This window comes from Macaca mulatta, chromosome 14 (genome assembly GCF_049350105.2).
Source record: "Macaca mulatta isolate MMU2019108-1 chromosome 14, T2T-MMU8v2.0, whole genome shotgun sequence".
NCBI lineage: Eukaryota > Metazoa > Chordata > Mammalia > Primates > Cercopithecidae > Macaca > Macaca mulatta.
Window position 1 is genome coordinate 14,386,562 of NC_133419.1, and position 16,381 is coordinate 14,402,942.

The following is a 16,381-nucleotide window of genomic DNA, read 5'->3' on the forward strand; positions in this document are numbered from 1 at the left end:
TATATAAGCACTCAAGGGATTTTGACAACCTACAAATTCTGGTATTCAAGAAATGTAATTTTCATCATCATTCCATAACTCTATTTTTACTTTATGCTCTCCTTTTTCCTCCACTGAGGGAAAAAAATCAATTCAAGTTCCTTTTCTTCTCCATCCCTCAGGTTTATGTCTAAGTTCTGTAGAACTTGAATGATGTCAGAGTATTGGGGGCATCTGATCCTTGATCTCACCATACTAGCAACTCTGAAAATATCTATTGTTTCATCAGATACCAGCTGTTAAATCACAAACGAGTTGCTGCTGATTTCTGTTTATTCCTATCCTCAAGATTTATTAGGTCCGATAACTCTGATAAGCCACCCTTGGTTAGATGGAGATTGTTCCGTTTCTCCCATCCTGAATATTGCACAGGAAACTGCACCACTCACATGTCTACTTGGAAGCCCCCACGACCCTGTTTTCTTAAGTTTCTGCCTGCCAACCAAGACCTGGAACAAAACAAAGTTAGAGGCTCTCTGCTTTTGGTGTCTCCTAACCTGGGTGAAGGTTGTGATGTGTCTCAGGCTTTGTCTGTAAGCCATTCTGAAGACTCACTCATGATTTTGGTCTTATCACTTCTAATTCAACTGCCTTTTGCTGTCAAATTTTTTCTCTGAGGCTTGAGAATCTAACAACCTACCTGCCTGGGAGAAAAGAAATGATTAGAGATAGGGGGAAAAGAATATTAGGTAGAAAGCTACATGATATTTCAAACATTTTATCTCGTTATATACAGCTAAGTAAAATTTCTAACAGGAAGATTGGATGGGATAAAGCAAAGACTAAATTCATGTTAGAAGTATGAGGAGAATTTATTTGCTAATATATTGCAGCAGACTCTTTGGTCTTCTCCATAGCCCAGTCCCTAAGTTTTCTTCCCATATAATGTCCAGTGTGTTCTGAAAGAAAAGTCAGACTTTAAAGAGCAAATGACATAGGCTTAATCCCTGTTAGTGTCTTGGGCTAGAAAACAAGGATTTCATCTCTTCCTATTCAATCTGGAGACGGAAGATAAAGAGCTAGTAAGGCAGGGAGGAAGGAGGTGAAAGTGTTCATGCTTGGCAGGTGGGGGTGGCTGAATATTATTTATCTTTTCAAACTTTCCTGCCCACTTTATTCAGTTCTTCCTCCTTGACTCCTGATAAAATAAAAACTTCAGCCAAATTAAATTTAAAACAGTTTAATTGAGCAATGAACAATTCATTAATTGGGCTGCTTCTTGAGCCAGAGTAGGCTCAGAGACTTCAGCACAGTCATGTGGCGGAAGAAGATTTATGAACAAGGAAAGGAAATTGACCTACAGAAAACAAAAGTGAGATATAGAAACAACTAGATTGGTTACATATCAGCGTTTGCCTTATTTGAACATGGTTTGAACAGTTGGCTATACTTGATTGGCCAAAACTCAGTGATTGGCACAAGTGTGGGCTATGGTCTATTTACACCTCCACCCTTCATAGTTCACAATTTACAGAAAAATCTTTAGGCTGAACTTAAAATATGTTAGGAGGCAGCTTTAGGCCAAAATTGATTTAATAATTCCCCCCTTTTGGTTATCTTCTCAATTTTGAAAGATTGACTGAAACTTTAGTCATTGATGTCACTATCACTGTTGTAAATGTACTTATTTGGTATTGAAACCCACTGGGAAAAAATAAAAGAGTAGGTTTTACAAAGTAGCAACAAGGACTCAGTAGAGGGTTCCCCCTTATGCTGGAATGTCCTGTTTACATGAAAAAACAAAACAAAACAAAACAAAACAAAACAGCAACAAAACCTTGTCTGTTGTAGGATCTACGTGTTTCCTTAAAGTCTTAGTTTGATTATGTCACATTTAGCATGAGTGACTCCATTTTGGTTTGGTCTGGTTTCTTGGGGCCTACTGCATGAGCTCAGTCAAAAACAATGGCTCCCATAATTCTGTTTAAAAAGTCCCCCTTTTTGGTCAGGTTCTCATGTAGGTGAGAGTGTGACAAAACTTAGGGCCTTAGCTCCACTCTCAGTTACCATCAGTTTTGGTTTCTGGTCTCAGCATGTCATTCATAGGTTACAGTGTCCTCATGGTCACACATTTCTGTCAGCTCTTATCATTCCAGTTGAAGAGACATTCCAGAGATGGCTGCATGCAAACATTGAAAACTTTTGAGAGAACATAGCCCACCAGGGAGACTGCTATTATGACTATCAGGAGGACAATACCAAGATTTTGGAGTATGCTTATTTCTCAGAGTCCCCATAAACCAAACTACCTGAAATCAAGTAGATCAAAGAATTAGCTAGAGTTCACTCACTTAAGCAAGCAGTCTCTTCATTAATCCCCTACAGCTGAATCTCTATCATCTACATTTGGGGTATTTCTCCATAGACCACAAATGCCAGCAGCTGCACAGATACTTCTGTTTAGCCAGTAAGTAATCTGAGCAATTCTACTATTTAGCATAACTTTCACAAGAGAATGTAAAGTCTGTTGTGTAGTGATAGCCTTTACAGTAGAATCTTTTGTAGAGCCTATCATGAGGGATACATTTCTAACCATTTCCTTTTTTACTTCAAACCATGGGAAAAAGGACTTAACAATTGGTGCCCTTCTAGAAGAGTGAAGGCCTCCTGGCAATGTTCTCTTTAGCCCATGATGTAGGTTAGGAGGATTGAACCAATGTTCCATTTCTGACTGATTATGGGGCAATGTATGTACCATGAAAATTTCTCACCTACATTGGGGCCTTTATCTTTTTTCTGTCAAGGTATAAAGTTATCCATGTAAAAGACTGGCTGCCAAAATCCTTTACAAATAAAAATATACCCCATGAATGCACACAACTGACCCCCTAGTCACTTCTATTGTTCATGGAGGCATAAGCAAGGAAAATATTCAAAAATAAGTATCATTATAGTACAGATGTCTTGATCCATGATCTCAGGAGAAGCTGTTCACATCAAGGATGCCATCTTCTTCTGAGGAGAAGCTTCCCAGTTAGTGTTACTTTAAGGGTTCCAATGCATGTAAAGTTCCAAGAGTGTGGAGGGACCTTTCTCAGTTGTGAGATTATTAACCCAAGGTTCAAGGTTTCAAAGTTTGCTGCAGTGTGGATGGCAAGGGCAGTCTTTTTCTGATGTTTTCAGAAGATCCAATCTTCAGGTTCTATATTGTGAAGAGGTTGATTGTTCCCAGTCAGTAAATCATAAAAATCTTTCTTTACCTGGTGAGAATATACTGTGACATAAAAATATACTGTTATAACATCAGACCTCCTGCATGGGAAAGCTTTTATTCAACTGGAAAACATGCATTGAAAATGACTATTGAATGAAGTCTTTCTATATATGTTTAAATGGTCCATCAGCCAGCCAAATGTACCTGAAGCTTTGATTATCTTCCAAGGAATATGGGTTTGACAAACCAAACATTGGTCACAAAATATTTTAGCAATTTAGAAGTCACCACACCAATATGTATTTAATTTGGATTATTTTATCTTTTTCAGGATGAGTCATGGAATGCAGAACTCTTAATAACAAAAGCTTTAAGGACTCAGGAAGGACAAGGTGACATCCTTGTTCTCCATAAGTCCAAGATTATCATTGAATTTAGTCCTCTTGAATACCAGTTGTTTCTCAAATGTAGGTGCATAGCACTGATAACTGATGGGTTATTGTAGGTAATTTGACATAGATCATGGAGTTTGTTCAAATCGCATATCTAAACAATTTCAGTATTGGCTGATTTATCTGGCAAAGTACTTTCTTGGTATTCAATTAATTTTTGTTCACTTGGGTTAGCAGCCAGAAACCTGTATTCAATAGTGCTTTTCAGGGTCTTTTCCATCCTTTCATGAACCTCCTAAAAGACACCATATTCTAGGGTTTTGCACACTTGTGAAGTTTTCAAAAACGGCATCAGCATCAAGCAATTAACTATGGAAATGAGCTTAAATAGTCACAGTGAAAGACATAATTGACAAAGAAATTAGGTTATTTCTGTGGTCTTCAATAACTACACATAATAACCGTAATTGTGATTAATAGCATATACTCAGACACATTAGAATTTTAGAAATACCATACAATTTTGGAACATATATTAATATCATTCACTAAATATAACCCAAAGGAAGTTAAACATTATTTTTTATTTTGACAATGCTTCCCATGTAACTTAACATGTCAGATAATTCTGTTTATCTTTCTTTTGGATTCTTCAGGGGCCCTCTGTAACATCACAAAGTTAGAGGTTAAAAAAACTTAATTTTGAAGCAGAAATTTGATTTTGGGACATTTATCAAATATGTTAAAGGTTTACAATATTTGATATTATGAAATAGAATTCCAGATCACCATAAGTCATTCATTTTTGAGTTAGCAAAGTCATAACTCAAAAATTTTAAAAAGGCAAAAACCATTACTCATTGATAGAAGCAAGATTTAGCTTTCAAAACAATCTGTTTCTTGTCTTTTCCATCTTTTTCCTGTAGTTTACTCAAAAGGCAAACAAAAATCTTTCATTATTCTTTTATTAATATTACATGAAATTTTGTTTAAGAGAGAAAGCCAAATTTCACCCTTGCATTAGTGTACTATTAATGTCAACCTCAATTTTTAATAAAAGTTTATAAACAAATCTATTTAATCTTAATTAGTTTGACCATAAGGTGTGATTCTGATAAATACTTTATGACTGTTTACAAATTGGTTAAAAAGCAGCTCAGTGCTCTAAGAAAAGCAGGTTGTGCTTTTATTCCAATGTTCAATTTACAAAAAAACTGAATAATACCCCTTTAACTTTAGCCAATATATTCACACACAGAATCTCTTTTACGATTAATTTTTTATAAACCTTTCACAACTTCTTCAAACCTTTAGGTTTTTCCTATCTCACTTAAAACAATCTTTTACCCTCTAAACTTAGGCAAGGAATCCATATTCCCATGCCTTGTTATAATCTTTTACCAAAAGTATATTCTACTTTTGTTTCACCCCTTGTGTATAGAATTGTTTGTTCAGTAGTCTCAAATATATGCTATATTGTTAACTCTTAGCAACTTTTACTTGTGGTGAAAAGCCTTGTTAGTAAGCAGTTTTAATTATGCAGTGGGTGTGAAGCCTGGGACACCAGTCAGAAATGCAGATAAAGTCTGACTCTTTCCAGCATAGCTAGGGGGCATGGCTAACACCACATGTCCCCAGGCCTTACTTAGCTGTAAAGCAGGAAAGTTGTATAGTTATGAGTCATAGTGGCATTTTATGAAGCATTTAAGAGGCCTAATAAACGGTAAATTGTACAACATTTCTGGAATAAATTCCTTTTCATGACTTATACAGACCATCTACGACATGCTTGGACTTTCTGACTTGTCCTAAACATCCCTTCTTTTAAACAAACAGTCATTTTACTTTAGGACAATAACTTACCATACAAGATCCTTTCTTACCTGAAATCTCTTTTGTTTATAACCTTCTTTGCATAACTAAGCGGCATGGCTAATTGCACACATCCCCAGGTCTTATCTAGAGTCTAATGGCTCCAAGGTAGGTAAATTAAACAATTTTCAAATGTCAGAGAAGCAGTTTATGACCTTAAAGCATTTAGCAAACCTAATACTTGATCTACTTTAGATCAAATGTCTAAATTTTGAAGACATTTTTATTTTACCAATAATCTTTAAAACTGTCTTTATTTCCCAAAGATTACTAAAGTCACATGAACTAAAAGGCATTCATTTTAATTTTTCTGACAGAATATTTGATTTAAGTGCCTTTTTTCTTTAAGCCAATTAATTTGAGCTCTTTTGCATAAATATCACACACACAACACATATAAATGCAGAGAAAGAAAGATGATCTAGTGGTTGTAAGATTTTTCATTTGCCAGTATTTAAGTTTCTTAGTTGGATTACTGGCTTCAAGGTGGAGTCCATGGAGGAAAATGGCTAGGCAAATATGCAATTTCTAGGGCCTAATAAGCAGACACAGCTGGAAGGGAAAAACAGATTCCCAAAATTAAGAGTCTCATTTTTATATCAGATCCTCGATCCCAAAAAAGAGGGAATCAGCCCATCTCCCATGGAAGTCTTATTTCTCAGTGTGGGGTAGGGATAGTTCTATACCTTGTAGGTGACCAAGAGCATGCTTCTCTAATCCAAACATGCAAAGAGTTGAGTATCTCCCCCATACCTGCCATTAAACATCCCTAAAAGTATACCTCCTACTTAATTATTACACATCAATGTTCTCTCATAATGCAAAGTAATACCTGATACCACAAAAGTAAAAAAAAGTCAGGTAACATAATGTAAAATCAAACAGAGCCTTAGATTTTGAGAGATCTATCTGCTTTCAATTCCCAGGATTCCATGAGGAAAAGAGAGGTTTTTTCCCAGAATGGAAACTTAGAAACTATCTGAAGCTTTCTTGTGTGGGCATCAAGAACAGCAAGAAGGCAAAATGTAGAAATAATTCAGTCAACTGAGAAGAAAAAAACCGTTTTTCCAGGAAAACAAGATTCAAAAAGAGAAAAAACATAAAGACTTTTTAAGTGTATGTATAGCTTGGATATCTGCATTTAATTAAGCTGATTTTAACCACAATGTTCTTAAAAATAAAAGTCCTTTTATGTTTCTTGTTATCCTACTTTTGCTAGGCCAAATGGCCAATATTTCTGGCTTTTAAACTTTACCAAAAGTGACTTCACAGGTGAAACAGAAATTATAACAAACTGTCTCTCAGACCACAGTGCAATCAAACTAGAACTCAGGATTAGAAACTCACTCAAAACCACTCAACTACATGGAAACTGAGCAACCTGCTCCTGAATGACTACTGGGTACATAACGAAATGAAGGCAGAAATACAGATGTTCTTTGAAACCAGTGAGAACAAAGACCCAACATAGCAGAATCTCTGGGACACATTTAAAGCAGTGTGTAGAGGGACATTTATAGCACTAAATGCCCACAAGAGAAAGAAGGAAAGATCTAAAACTGACACCCTAACATCACAATGAAAAGAACTAGAGAAGCAAGAGCAAACACATTCAAAAGCTAGCAGAAGGCAAGAAATAACTAAGGTCACAGCAGAACTGAAGGAGATAGAGACACAAAAAGCCCTTCAAAAAATCAATGCATCCAGGAGCTGTTTTTTTTTTTTTTTTTTTTTTAAAGAGCAACAAAATTGATTGACTACTAGCAAGACTAATAAAGAAGAAAAGAGAGAACAAATAGATGTAATAAAAAATGATAAAGGGGATATCACCACCGATCCCACAGAAATAAAAAGTACCATCAGAGAATACTATAAACACCTCTACACAAATAAACTAGAAAACCTAGAAGAAATGGATAAATTCCTGGACACATACACTCTCCCAAGTCTAAACCAGGAAGAAGTTGAATTGCTGAATAGACCAATAACGGGCTCTGAAATTGAGGCAATAAATAATAGCCTACCAACCAAAAAAAGTCCAGGACCAGACAGATTCACAGCCAAATTTTACCAGAGGTACAAAGAGGAGCTGGTACCATTCCTTCTGAAACTATTCCAATCAATAGAAAAAGAGGGAATCCTCCCTAACTCATTTTATGAGGCCAGCATCATCCTGATACCAAAGCCTGGCAGAGACACAACAAAAAAAGAGAATTTTAGACCAATATCCCTGATGAACATCGATGCAAATATCCTCAATAAAATACAGGCAAACTGAATCCAGCAGCACATCAAAAAGCTTATCCACCATGATCAAGTGGGCTTCATCCCTGGGATGCAAGGCTGGTTCAACATATGCAAATCCATTAATGTAATCCGTATAAACAGAACCAAAGACAAAACCCACATGATTATCTCAATAGATGCAGAAAAGGCCTTTGACAAAATTCAACAGTCGTTCATGCTAAAGACTCTCAATAAATTTGGTATTGATGGGATGTATCTCAAAATAATAAGAGCTATTTACGAGAAACCCACAGCCAATATCATACTGAATGGGCAAAAACTGGAAGCTTTCCCTTTGAAAACTGGCACAAGACAGGGATGCCCTCTCTCACCACTCCTATTCAACATAGTGTTGGAAGTTCTGGCCAGGACAATCAGGCAAGAGAAAGAAATAAAGGGTATTCAATTAGGAAAAGAGGAAGTCAAATTGTCCCTGTTTGCAGATAACATGATTGTATATTTAGAAAACCCCATCGTCTCTGCCCCAAATCTCCTTAAGTTGATAAGCAACCTCAGCAAAGTCTCAGGATACAAAATTAATGTGCAAAAATTACAAGCATTCTTATACACCAATAACAGACAAACAGAGAGCCAAATCATGAGTGAACTCCCATTCACAATTGCTTCAAAGAGAATAAAATACCTAGGAACCCAATTTACAAGGATGTGAAAGACCTCTTCAAGGAGAACTACGAACCACTGCTCAATGAAATATAAGAGGACACACACAAATGGAAGAACATACCATGCTCATGGATAGGAAGAATCAATATTGTGAAAATGGCCATACTGCCCAAGGTAATTTATAGATTCAATGCCATCCCCATCAAGCTACCAATGACTTTCTTCACAGAATTGGAAAAAACTACTTTAAAATTCATATGGAACCAAGAAAGAGCCTGCAATGCCAAGACAATCCTAAGCCAAAAGAACAGAGCTGGAGGCATCATGCTACCTGACTTCAAACTATACTACAAGGCTACAGTAACCAAAGCAGAATGGTACTGGTACCAAAACAGAGATATGAACCAATGGAACAGAACAGAGCCTTCAGAAATAATACCACACATCTACAACCATCTGATCTTTGACAAACTTGACGAAAACAAGAAATGGAGAAAGAATTCCTTATTTAATAAATGGTGCTGGGAAAACTGCCTAGCCATATGTAGAAAGCTAAAACTGGATACCTTCCTTACTCCTTATACAAAAATTAATTCAAGATGGATTAAAGACTTAAACGTTAGACCTAAAACCAAAAAAAACCAGAAGAAAACCTAGACAATACCATTCAGGACACAGGCATGGGCAAGGACTTCATGTCTAAAACACCAAAAGCAATGGCAACAGAAGCCAAAATTGACAAATGAGATCTAACTAAACTAAAGAGCTTCTGCACAGCAAAAGAAACTACCATCAGAGTGAACAGGTAACCTACAGAATGGGAGAAAATTTTTGTAATCTATTCATCTGACAAAGGCCTAATATTCAGAATCTACAAAGAACTCAAGTTTACAAGAAAAAAACAAACAACCCCATCAAAAAGTGGGCAAAGAATATGAACAGATGCTTCTCAAAAGAAGACATTTATGCAGCCAAGAGACACATGAAAAAATGCTCATCATCACTGGCCATCAGAGAAATGCAAATCAAAACCATAATGAGATATCATCTCACACCAGTTAGAATGGCGATCATTAAAATATTAGGAAACAACAGGTGCTGGAGAGGATGTGGAGAAATAGGAACACTTTTACACTGTTGGTGGGACTGTAAACTAGTTCAACCATTGTGGAAGACAGTGTGGCAATTCCTGAAGGATCTAGAACTAGAAATACTATTTGACCCAGCCATCCCATTACTGGATATATACCCAAAGGATTATAAATCATGCTACTATAGAGATACATGCACACGTATGTTTATTGCAGCACTATTCACAATAGCAAAGACTTGGAACCAACCCAAATGTCCATCAGTGATACACTGGATTAAGAAAATGTGGCACATATACACCATGGAATACTATGCAGCTATCAAAAAGGATGAGTTCATGTCCTTTGTAGGGACATGGATGAAGCTGGAAACCATCATTCTGAGCAAACTACCATAAGGACAGAAAACCAAACACCGCATGTTCTGACTCATAGGTGGAAATTGAACAATGAGAACACTTGGATACAGGAATGGGAACATCACACACTGGGGCCTATTGTGGGGTGGGGGGAGGGGGGAGGGGCAGCGTTAGGAGATATACCTAATGTAAATGACAAGTTAATGGGTGCAGCACACCAACATGGCACATGTATACATATGTAACAAACCTGCACCTTGTGCTCATGTACCCTAGAACTTAAAGTGTGTATATATATATATATAAAAGAAACTTAAAAACTGGCAAAAAAAGTACTTCATTCTACATATGATGCCCAGGATGATCCAAGGTCTTCTTGAAGCACTGGGTGAATAGTGGAGTCATGCTTGAACAGAGTCATCCTATTTCACCATACAGTTTATCTTTGAAAAATGCAAGGGCTAGGGGCACTGACTCCCTGTGGAGTCAAAAATTTGCGTATGACTTTAGATTGCCACAAAACTTGTATTATAATAGCCTACTGTTAACTGGAAGCCTTACCAAGAATATAAATAGTCAATTAACACATTTTAAAATATTACATGTATTTTATACTGTATTTTTACAACAAAGTAAGCTAAAGGAAAACATTATTAAGAATTTAATAAGGAAAATAAAGTACTTACTATTCATTCAAAATAAAATATTTACTATGATGAAATAGATCATCATAATGACCTTTATCTCCATTGTCTTGATGTTGCATAGGGGTTTTTAGAAATACTGACTTGTGTAGGCTGAGAAGGAAGAGTAAGAGGAGAGATTGGTCTTGCTGTCTCAGGGGTAGCAGAAGTAGAAGAGGAGGAGGAAATGGAGGGGAAGACAGGAGTGGCAGCCTCACTCAGTGTAACTTTATGAAAATAAATCATAATTTCTGCCTGACTTTTTCCCCTTTTCATTTCTTTAAAAATGTTTCTATATGGTGTCAAACCCTATACCATTTGCTTTAGTTTAAGGCTCGTATCATAGAAGGGTCCGTGTCATAAAGGAAGTCAAAAGCAGTCTTGAGTAATTGGAATCCTTCTCCCTGATTGTCTAATGTCAGTATGTCTTCTGGCAATGCTTCTTCTACATTATCTGGCACTTGTCTGGAAGCACTCATCTCCATCAAGCTGTTTTTTGTTAATTCCTCTGATGTTTGTGTTCATTAGCTTTTGAATTTCTCTGAGATTCATATCTTGAAACCCCCCTCACTATCATTAGATGTCCACAGTTTCTTTCATGATTTTCTTGGTTGGCTCTGTCATAAATCCTGTGAAGTAAAGCACAATGGCTGGACACCGTTTTCTCTAGCAGGAATGTATTGGTTGGGACTGGATGGCTTCCAGTTTTTTTTTGTAACAACGACGGCATCTTCAACGATGTAATTCTTCCAAACTTTCATAATGTCCTCTCTGTTAGGGTTCTTTTCTATAGTGTTGACAATCTTTTCATAGAGTATCGTGAGTAATGAGACTTAAAGGTCACTGTGACCCCCTGATCTAGAGGCTCAATTAGAGACATTGTTTTTGAGTGCAAGTTGACCACTTTGATGCTGTTGGTGTTGAACTCATGGGGTTCTGGGTTGTCAGGGGCATTGTCCAATATCAAAATATTTTTTTTTAAAGGAGGTCCCTTACTGGCAAGGTACTTCCTGACTTCACAAAGCATCCATTCTGGAACTAGTCCAGAAAAAGCATTCTCATTATCCACACCTTCTTGTTGTACAACTGAAAGACTGGCAGCTGGTGTTTATCTTTTCCCTTCAAGGCTCGGGAGTTAGCAGCTTTATAGATAAGGGCAGTCCTGATCGTAAACTGAACTGCATTTGCACAAAACAGTCACGTTAGCCTCTCCTGATACTTGCTTCTCTTCTTTATTAATAAATGTCCTTTGTGGCATTTTCCAGCCCCCCAGAATAGGGCACTTTTGTCTTCATCAAAAATCTCTTCAGGCAGGTATCTTTTCTGTTTAATGACTTTTTTCTTAATGGTGTCTGGAAATTCATCTGCTTCTCTTGGTCGGCAGAAGTTGCTTTTCCTGTTATCTTGACACTTTAAAAGCCAAACCTCTTTTGAAAATTATCCAGTCATTCTTTACTAGCATTAAATTCTCCAGCTTTAGATTCTTCACTTTTCTTTGGCTTTAAGCTGTCATATAATGACTTCACTTTTTCTGGAATCATATTAGAGTCTGTAGGTATGCCTTCTGTATAGCAATCCTGTACCCACATAAAAGTTACATTTTCAGTATGAGATAAAAAGGTATTTCACAAAAAGTACAAGGGTTTTCTACCCCCCGGAGTAGCTGCAGTGATAGCTTCATGAATTTCCTTTACTTTTGTTTACAATGGTCCTTGTGCTGGATTCATTTATCTTATAATGGCAGGCAATTGAAGCTGCAGACCTATCTGTGATATATATCAAACAATTCAATTTTTTCTTGTGATGTCGTGACTATTTTTCTGCTTCTTGGGAGCACTTCCAGCATCACTAGTAGCACTTTGTATTGCTTCCATGGTGTTACTCAAGGTTTATGATACTGTACTAAGCACAATGAAAAATATCTGAGAACCGTGTGAGATAACTTTTTACTGCTATACACATTTTTTTGGAGAGATGTAGTTCCCATGTGAGGATAACTAGCCTCACAAAGCACTTTAAGCAGATACTTTCAACACTTGAGCTCACTGCAATAGCAACAGGAGGTAGTTTCAAAATTATTACAGCAGTACAGTATGTACCACAGTTAATTATATACAGTTATGACTTAATACTGAATCTTTATGTTTGTTTATATTTCTCTCATTTGTGAATGGCACCATGAATGGTTAAGTGTCTGTGTATGTAAGTTTTGATAAATTTTAACTTTTTACAGCAGTATTAGGAGATGAGGCCCAATGAAACGTGATTAGGCCATGAAGGTGGAGAGAATGGATTAATGCCATTATCAAGGGAGAGAGTTCATTATAAAAGGGGGAACTTGGCCCTCTTTTACTCTCTTTCTTGCCCTCTCTTTGCTCTTCTGTCATGGTATGACACAGCAAGAAGGCCCTTGACAGATGTTAGCCCCTTGATCTTAGAATTCCTAGCCTCCAGAACTGTGAGTCAATAAATTTCTGTTCATTATACATTTTTAAAAATTAACTTTTTATAATAGATCTTTGTATATTTTATGATAACAAATGATAAAATAGACTGATATCTGTATATATTTTATGTGGTTGTGACATACCTAACTTTGTCTTAGTATTTTTTATATTTCTAGGTTATGTAGTTTATTTGTGAAGTTTTTTCAAATTGTTGCAGATCTCTAAAATATTTTCCACTGTACTTATTGAAAAGAAATTCATGTATAAGTGGAGCTACATAGTTCAAATCCATGTTGTTCAAGGGTCAACTGTATAGAGAAATGACATAATTTTCTTAATTTAGCATATCTTCAAAGTCTCATGTATTTGTAAAACAGGAACACAGAAATTAAGACATTTTAGGTGGTATCATACTAATTATGCTTATTTACTATCTTTGTCCCCAAAGACAGCATGATAGTTATCTAAAAATTTTTCAGTAAAGTTTCATGATTGTATATATGAAAGACAAAAATTAACTCAACATTGATGATTCAAGGTTTTATATTTAGCCAGCTTCATGACTGAAAAAAATAGTGTTTCTTTTTCTTTTCTGGGAATAAACCCATTTCCTTCTCATTCCTCTTTCTCAGCAGATGGCACCAAGAGGATCCATGTAAGTGAGTGGAAACCACACCTCTGTGGCCATGTTTGTTCTGCTGGGACTCTCAGATGAAAAAGAGCTGCAGCTCATCCTCTTTCCAGTCTTCCTGGTGATTTACCATGTGACCCTGATTTGGAACATGGGTCTTATCATCCTCATCAGAATAGACTCTCACCTGCACACACTCATGTACTTTTTTCTCAGTTTCCTGTCATTTATAGATATCTGCTATTCTTCTACCATCAGCCCAAGGATGCTTTCAGACTTCTTAAAAGACAAGAAAACAATTTCCTTCCTTGCCTGTGCCACTCAGTATTTTTTGGGGGCCTGGATGAGTCTGGCTGAGTGCTGCCTCTTGGTCTTCATGGCCTGTGACAGACGTGTGCCCATTGGCAGCCCCCTGCAGTACTCAGCCATCATAGTCCCTGGTATCTGTTGGAAAATGGTAGCTGGAATCTATCGGAGTGGATTCCTTAGTAGCTTAGTTCATACAGTCCCTTGCTTTAATCTCTACTACTGTGGGCCAAATGTCATTCAAGATTTCTTCTGTAACATATTTCAGATTATTTCCTTGTCTCGCTCCAACCCCTTTATCAGCCAAATGATTCTTTTTCTGGTAGCTACTTTTGTTGGGTTGGGCTCTTTGTTTGTTATCCTTTTGTCCTACGGTTTCATTGTAGCTTCCATGCTGAAAATACCATCAACCAAAGGTCGTGCCAAGGCCTTCAATACCTGTGCCTCCCACCTGGCTGCTGTGGCTCTCTTCTATGGCACAACCATTTCTGTATACATGCATCCTAGCTCTAGCCACCCCATGAGGCAGGACAAGGTGCTCTCAGTATTCTCTGTTGTCCTTGTCCCCATGTTAAACCCTCTGATCTATAGTTTGAGGAACAAGGAAATCAAAGAGGCCCTCAAGAGGGTGATAAATGAGGCAACACATTTACATTAGTAAGAACAACATTTGGGTAGATATTGCTATTTCTGTAAGGAAGATAGAAATAAGAATATGTAAGTGATTCTTTATATGTCACAAGAATAGCTAGTAGAGAGAAGAAGTACAAACTTTACTTCCTGGAACTGAAAACTTTATTGCAAGAATACATTTGAAAGCTTCAACAACAGACTAAACAGAAGGAAGAATCAGAACTTAAAGATAGGTTTTAAAAATATAATATAGTAAGACAAAAATAAAAAAGAATAAACAAAGCCTTCAAGACTTTTGAGACTATCTAAAATGACTGAAATAATAAATTATTGGTATTCCCGAGGAAAAAAGGTCAGGAAACCTATTAATGAAACAATGTATAAAAACCTCCCAAGTCTATCAAGAAATTTAGACATCTGAACAAAAGAGGCTCAGTGATCCCCAGAAAAGTCAACACCTAAATGAGTTTGCCACAGCATATTATTATTAGACTGTCTAAAATCAAATGAATGAACAAATTCTAAAATTGGCAAGAGAAAAACATCTAGTCACCTACAAAGGAAACTACTTCAGAATTAACAGCAGACTTATCAGCAGAAACTTTGCCAGTAAGAAGGTAGTGAAATGACATATTCCAAGTGTTGAAAGAAAAAAAGCAAACTAGTAGCCAAGAATTCTATATACAGCAAGAATTAAGCTTCAGGAGAAATGCTCTTTCCCAGACAAGCAAATGCTGGTAGAATTTGCCACGACTAGATAGGAAACAGAAGAAATGATGAAAGGATTCCTAAACTTGAAAGCAAAAGAATGGTATTTACCATCATGAAAACACACAAACATAAAACTCATTGGTAATGCAATAATACAAAGGAGGGAGTGACAGGAATCAAATGACAACACTACAGAATTCCACAAAACCAGAAACGCACAGTGAAAAAAATAGAGAAAAGAGAATGTATAAAATAACTAGACAACAATTAATAAGATGACAGGAACAAAACGTCACCTATAAATACTAACCTTGAACATAAAAGAACTAAACACCACATTTAAAAGGTATACATTGGTAAGATGGGTTAAAAAAACATGACTTAACCATAAGCTGTCTACAAGAAACTCATCTTATCTGTAAAGACACATACAGACTGCAAGTAAAGCAGTGGAAACAGATATTTCACACAAACGGAAACCAAGAGCAAGCAGAATTAGCTATAATTAGATAAAACAGGCTTTAAATTAAAAACAATAAAAAGGATAAAGAAGGCAATTATATAATGATAAAGGTATCAACTCAGCAAGGGAAAATAACAATTCTAAATAAGGGACTAGAAAAGCAAGATCAAACCAAATTCAAAATTAGCAGAAATAAAGAAACAACAATGATTATAGCAGAACCAAATGAAATAGAGACCAAAAACAATATAAAGGATAAATGAAACAAAAATATCAACTCAGCAAGAGAAAATAACAATTCTAAATAAGGAACTGGAAAAGCAAGATCAAATCAAATTCAAAATTAGCAGAAATAAAGAAATAACAACAATTATAGCAGAACTAAATGAAATAGCGACCCCAAAACAATATAAAGGATAAATGAAACAAAAATTTGGTTTTAAAAATAATAAACAAAAATTGATAAACCGTTAGTGAGACTAACCAAGAAAAGAAGACAGAAGACCCAAATAAAGACAATTAGAAATGAAAAAGGAGATATTATAAGTGATACCACAGAAATACAAATATGTACATATATTTAACTTACTGTTTTCAAGCTGTATTACCAGCAAGCTATGCTATCTTGGGACAATCCCTTAGTTTCTCTGGCCTCAGGTTCTCCACCCGAAATTGAGACTTTGCTGAAAT

At 36.2% G+C, this 16,381-nt stretch overlaps 1 protein-coding gene and 1 long non-coding RNA gene across 2 annotated transcripts; one reads left to right on the plus strand and one right to left on the minus strand.

The window, feature by feature from the left end:
* Window positions 1-1,206: 1,206 nt before the first annotated feature.
* Window positions 1,207-16,381, minus strand: LOC144334506 (uncharacterized). The gene is made up of 2 exons (XR_013404465.1): window positions 16,281-16,381; window positions 1,207-3,181 (listed from the first exon to the last, which is right to left on the minus strand). It is a non-coding gene; the product is annotated as an uncharacterized LOC144334506 (long non-coding RNA).
* LOC699410 (olfactory receptor 5A1-like) lies at window positions 3,364-14,542 on the plus strand. Its single transcript, XM_077964771.1, has 3 exons — window positions 3,364-3,429; window positions 3,525-3,660; window positions 13,608-14,542. Exons 1-3 carry the CDS (start codon window positions 3,364-3,366, stop codon window positions 14,540-14,542), a joined length of 1,137 nt encoding a protein of 378 aa, XP_077820897.1.

Excerpts from the sequence above, each read along its gene's own strand:
- LOC699410 (XM_077964771.1), top strand. The coding sequence starts at position 3,364 with ATGTTTAAATGGTCCATCAGCCAGCCAAATGTACCTGAAGCTTTGATT. Across the intron at positions 3,430-3,524 it reads TTATCTTCCAAGGAATATGG|GATGAGTCATGGAATGCAGA; the intron begins GTTTGACAAACC and ends TATCTTTTTCAG. Across the intron at positions 3,661-13,607 it reads ATACCAGTTGTTTCTCAAAT|TGAGTGGAAACCACACCTCT; the intron begins GTAGGTGCATAG and ends GATCCATGTAAG.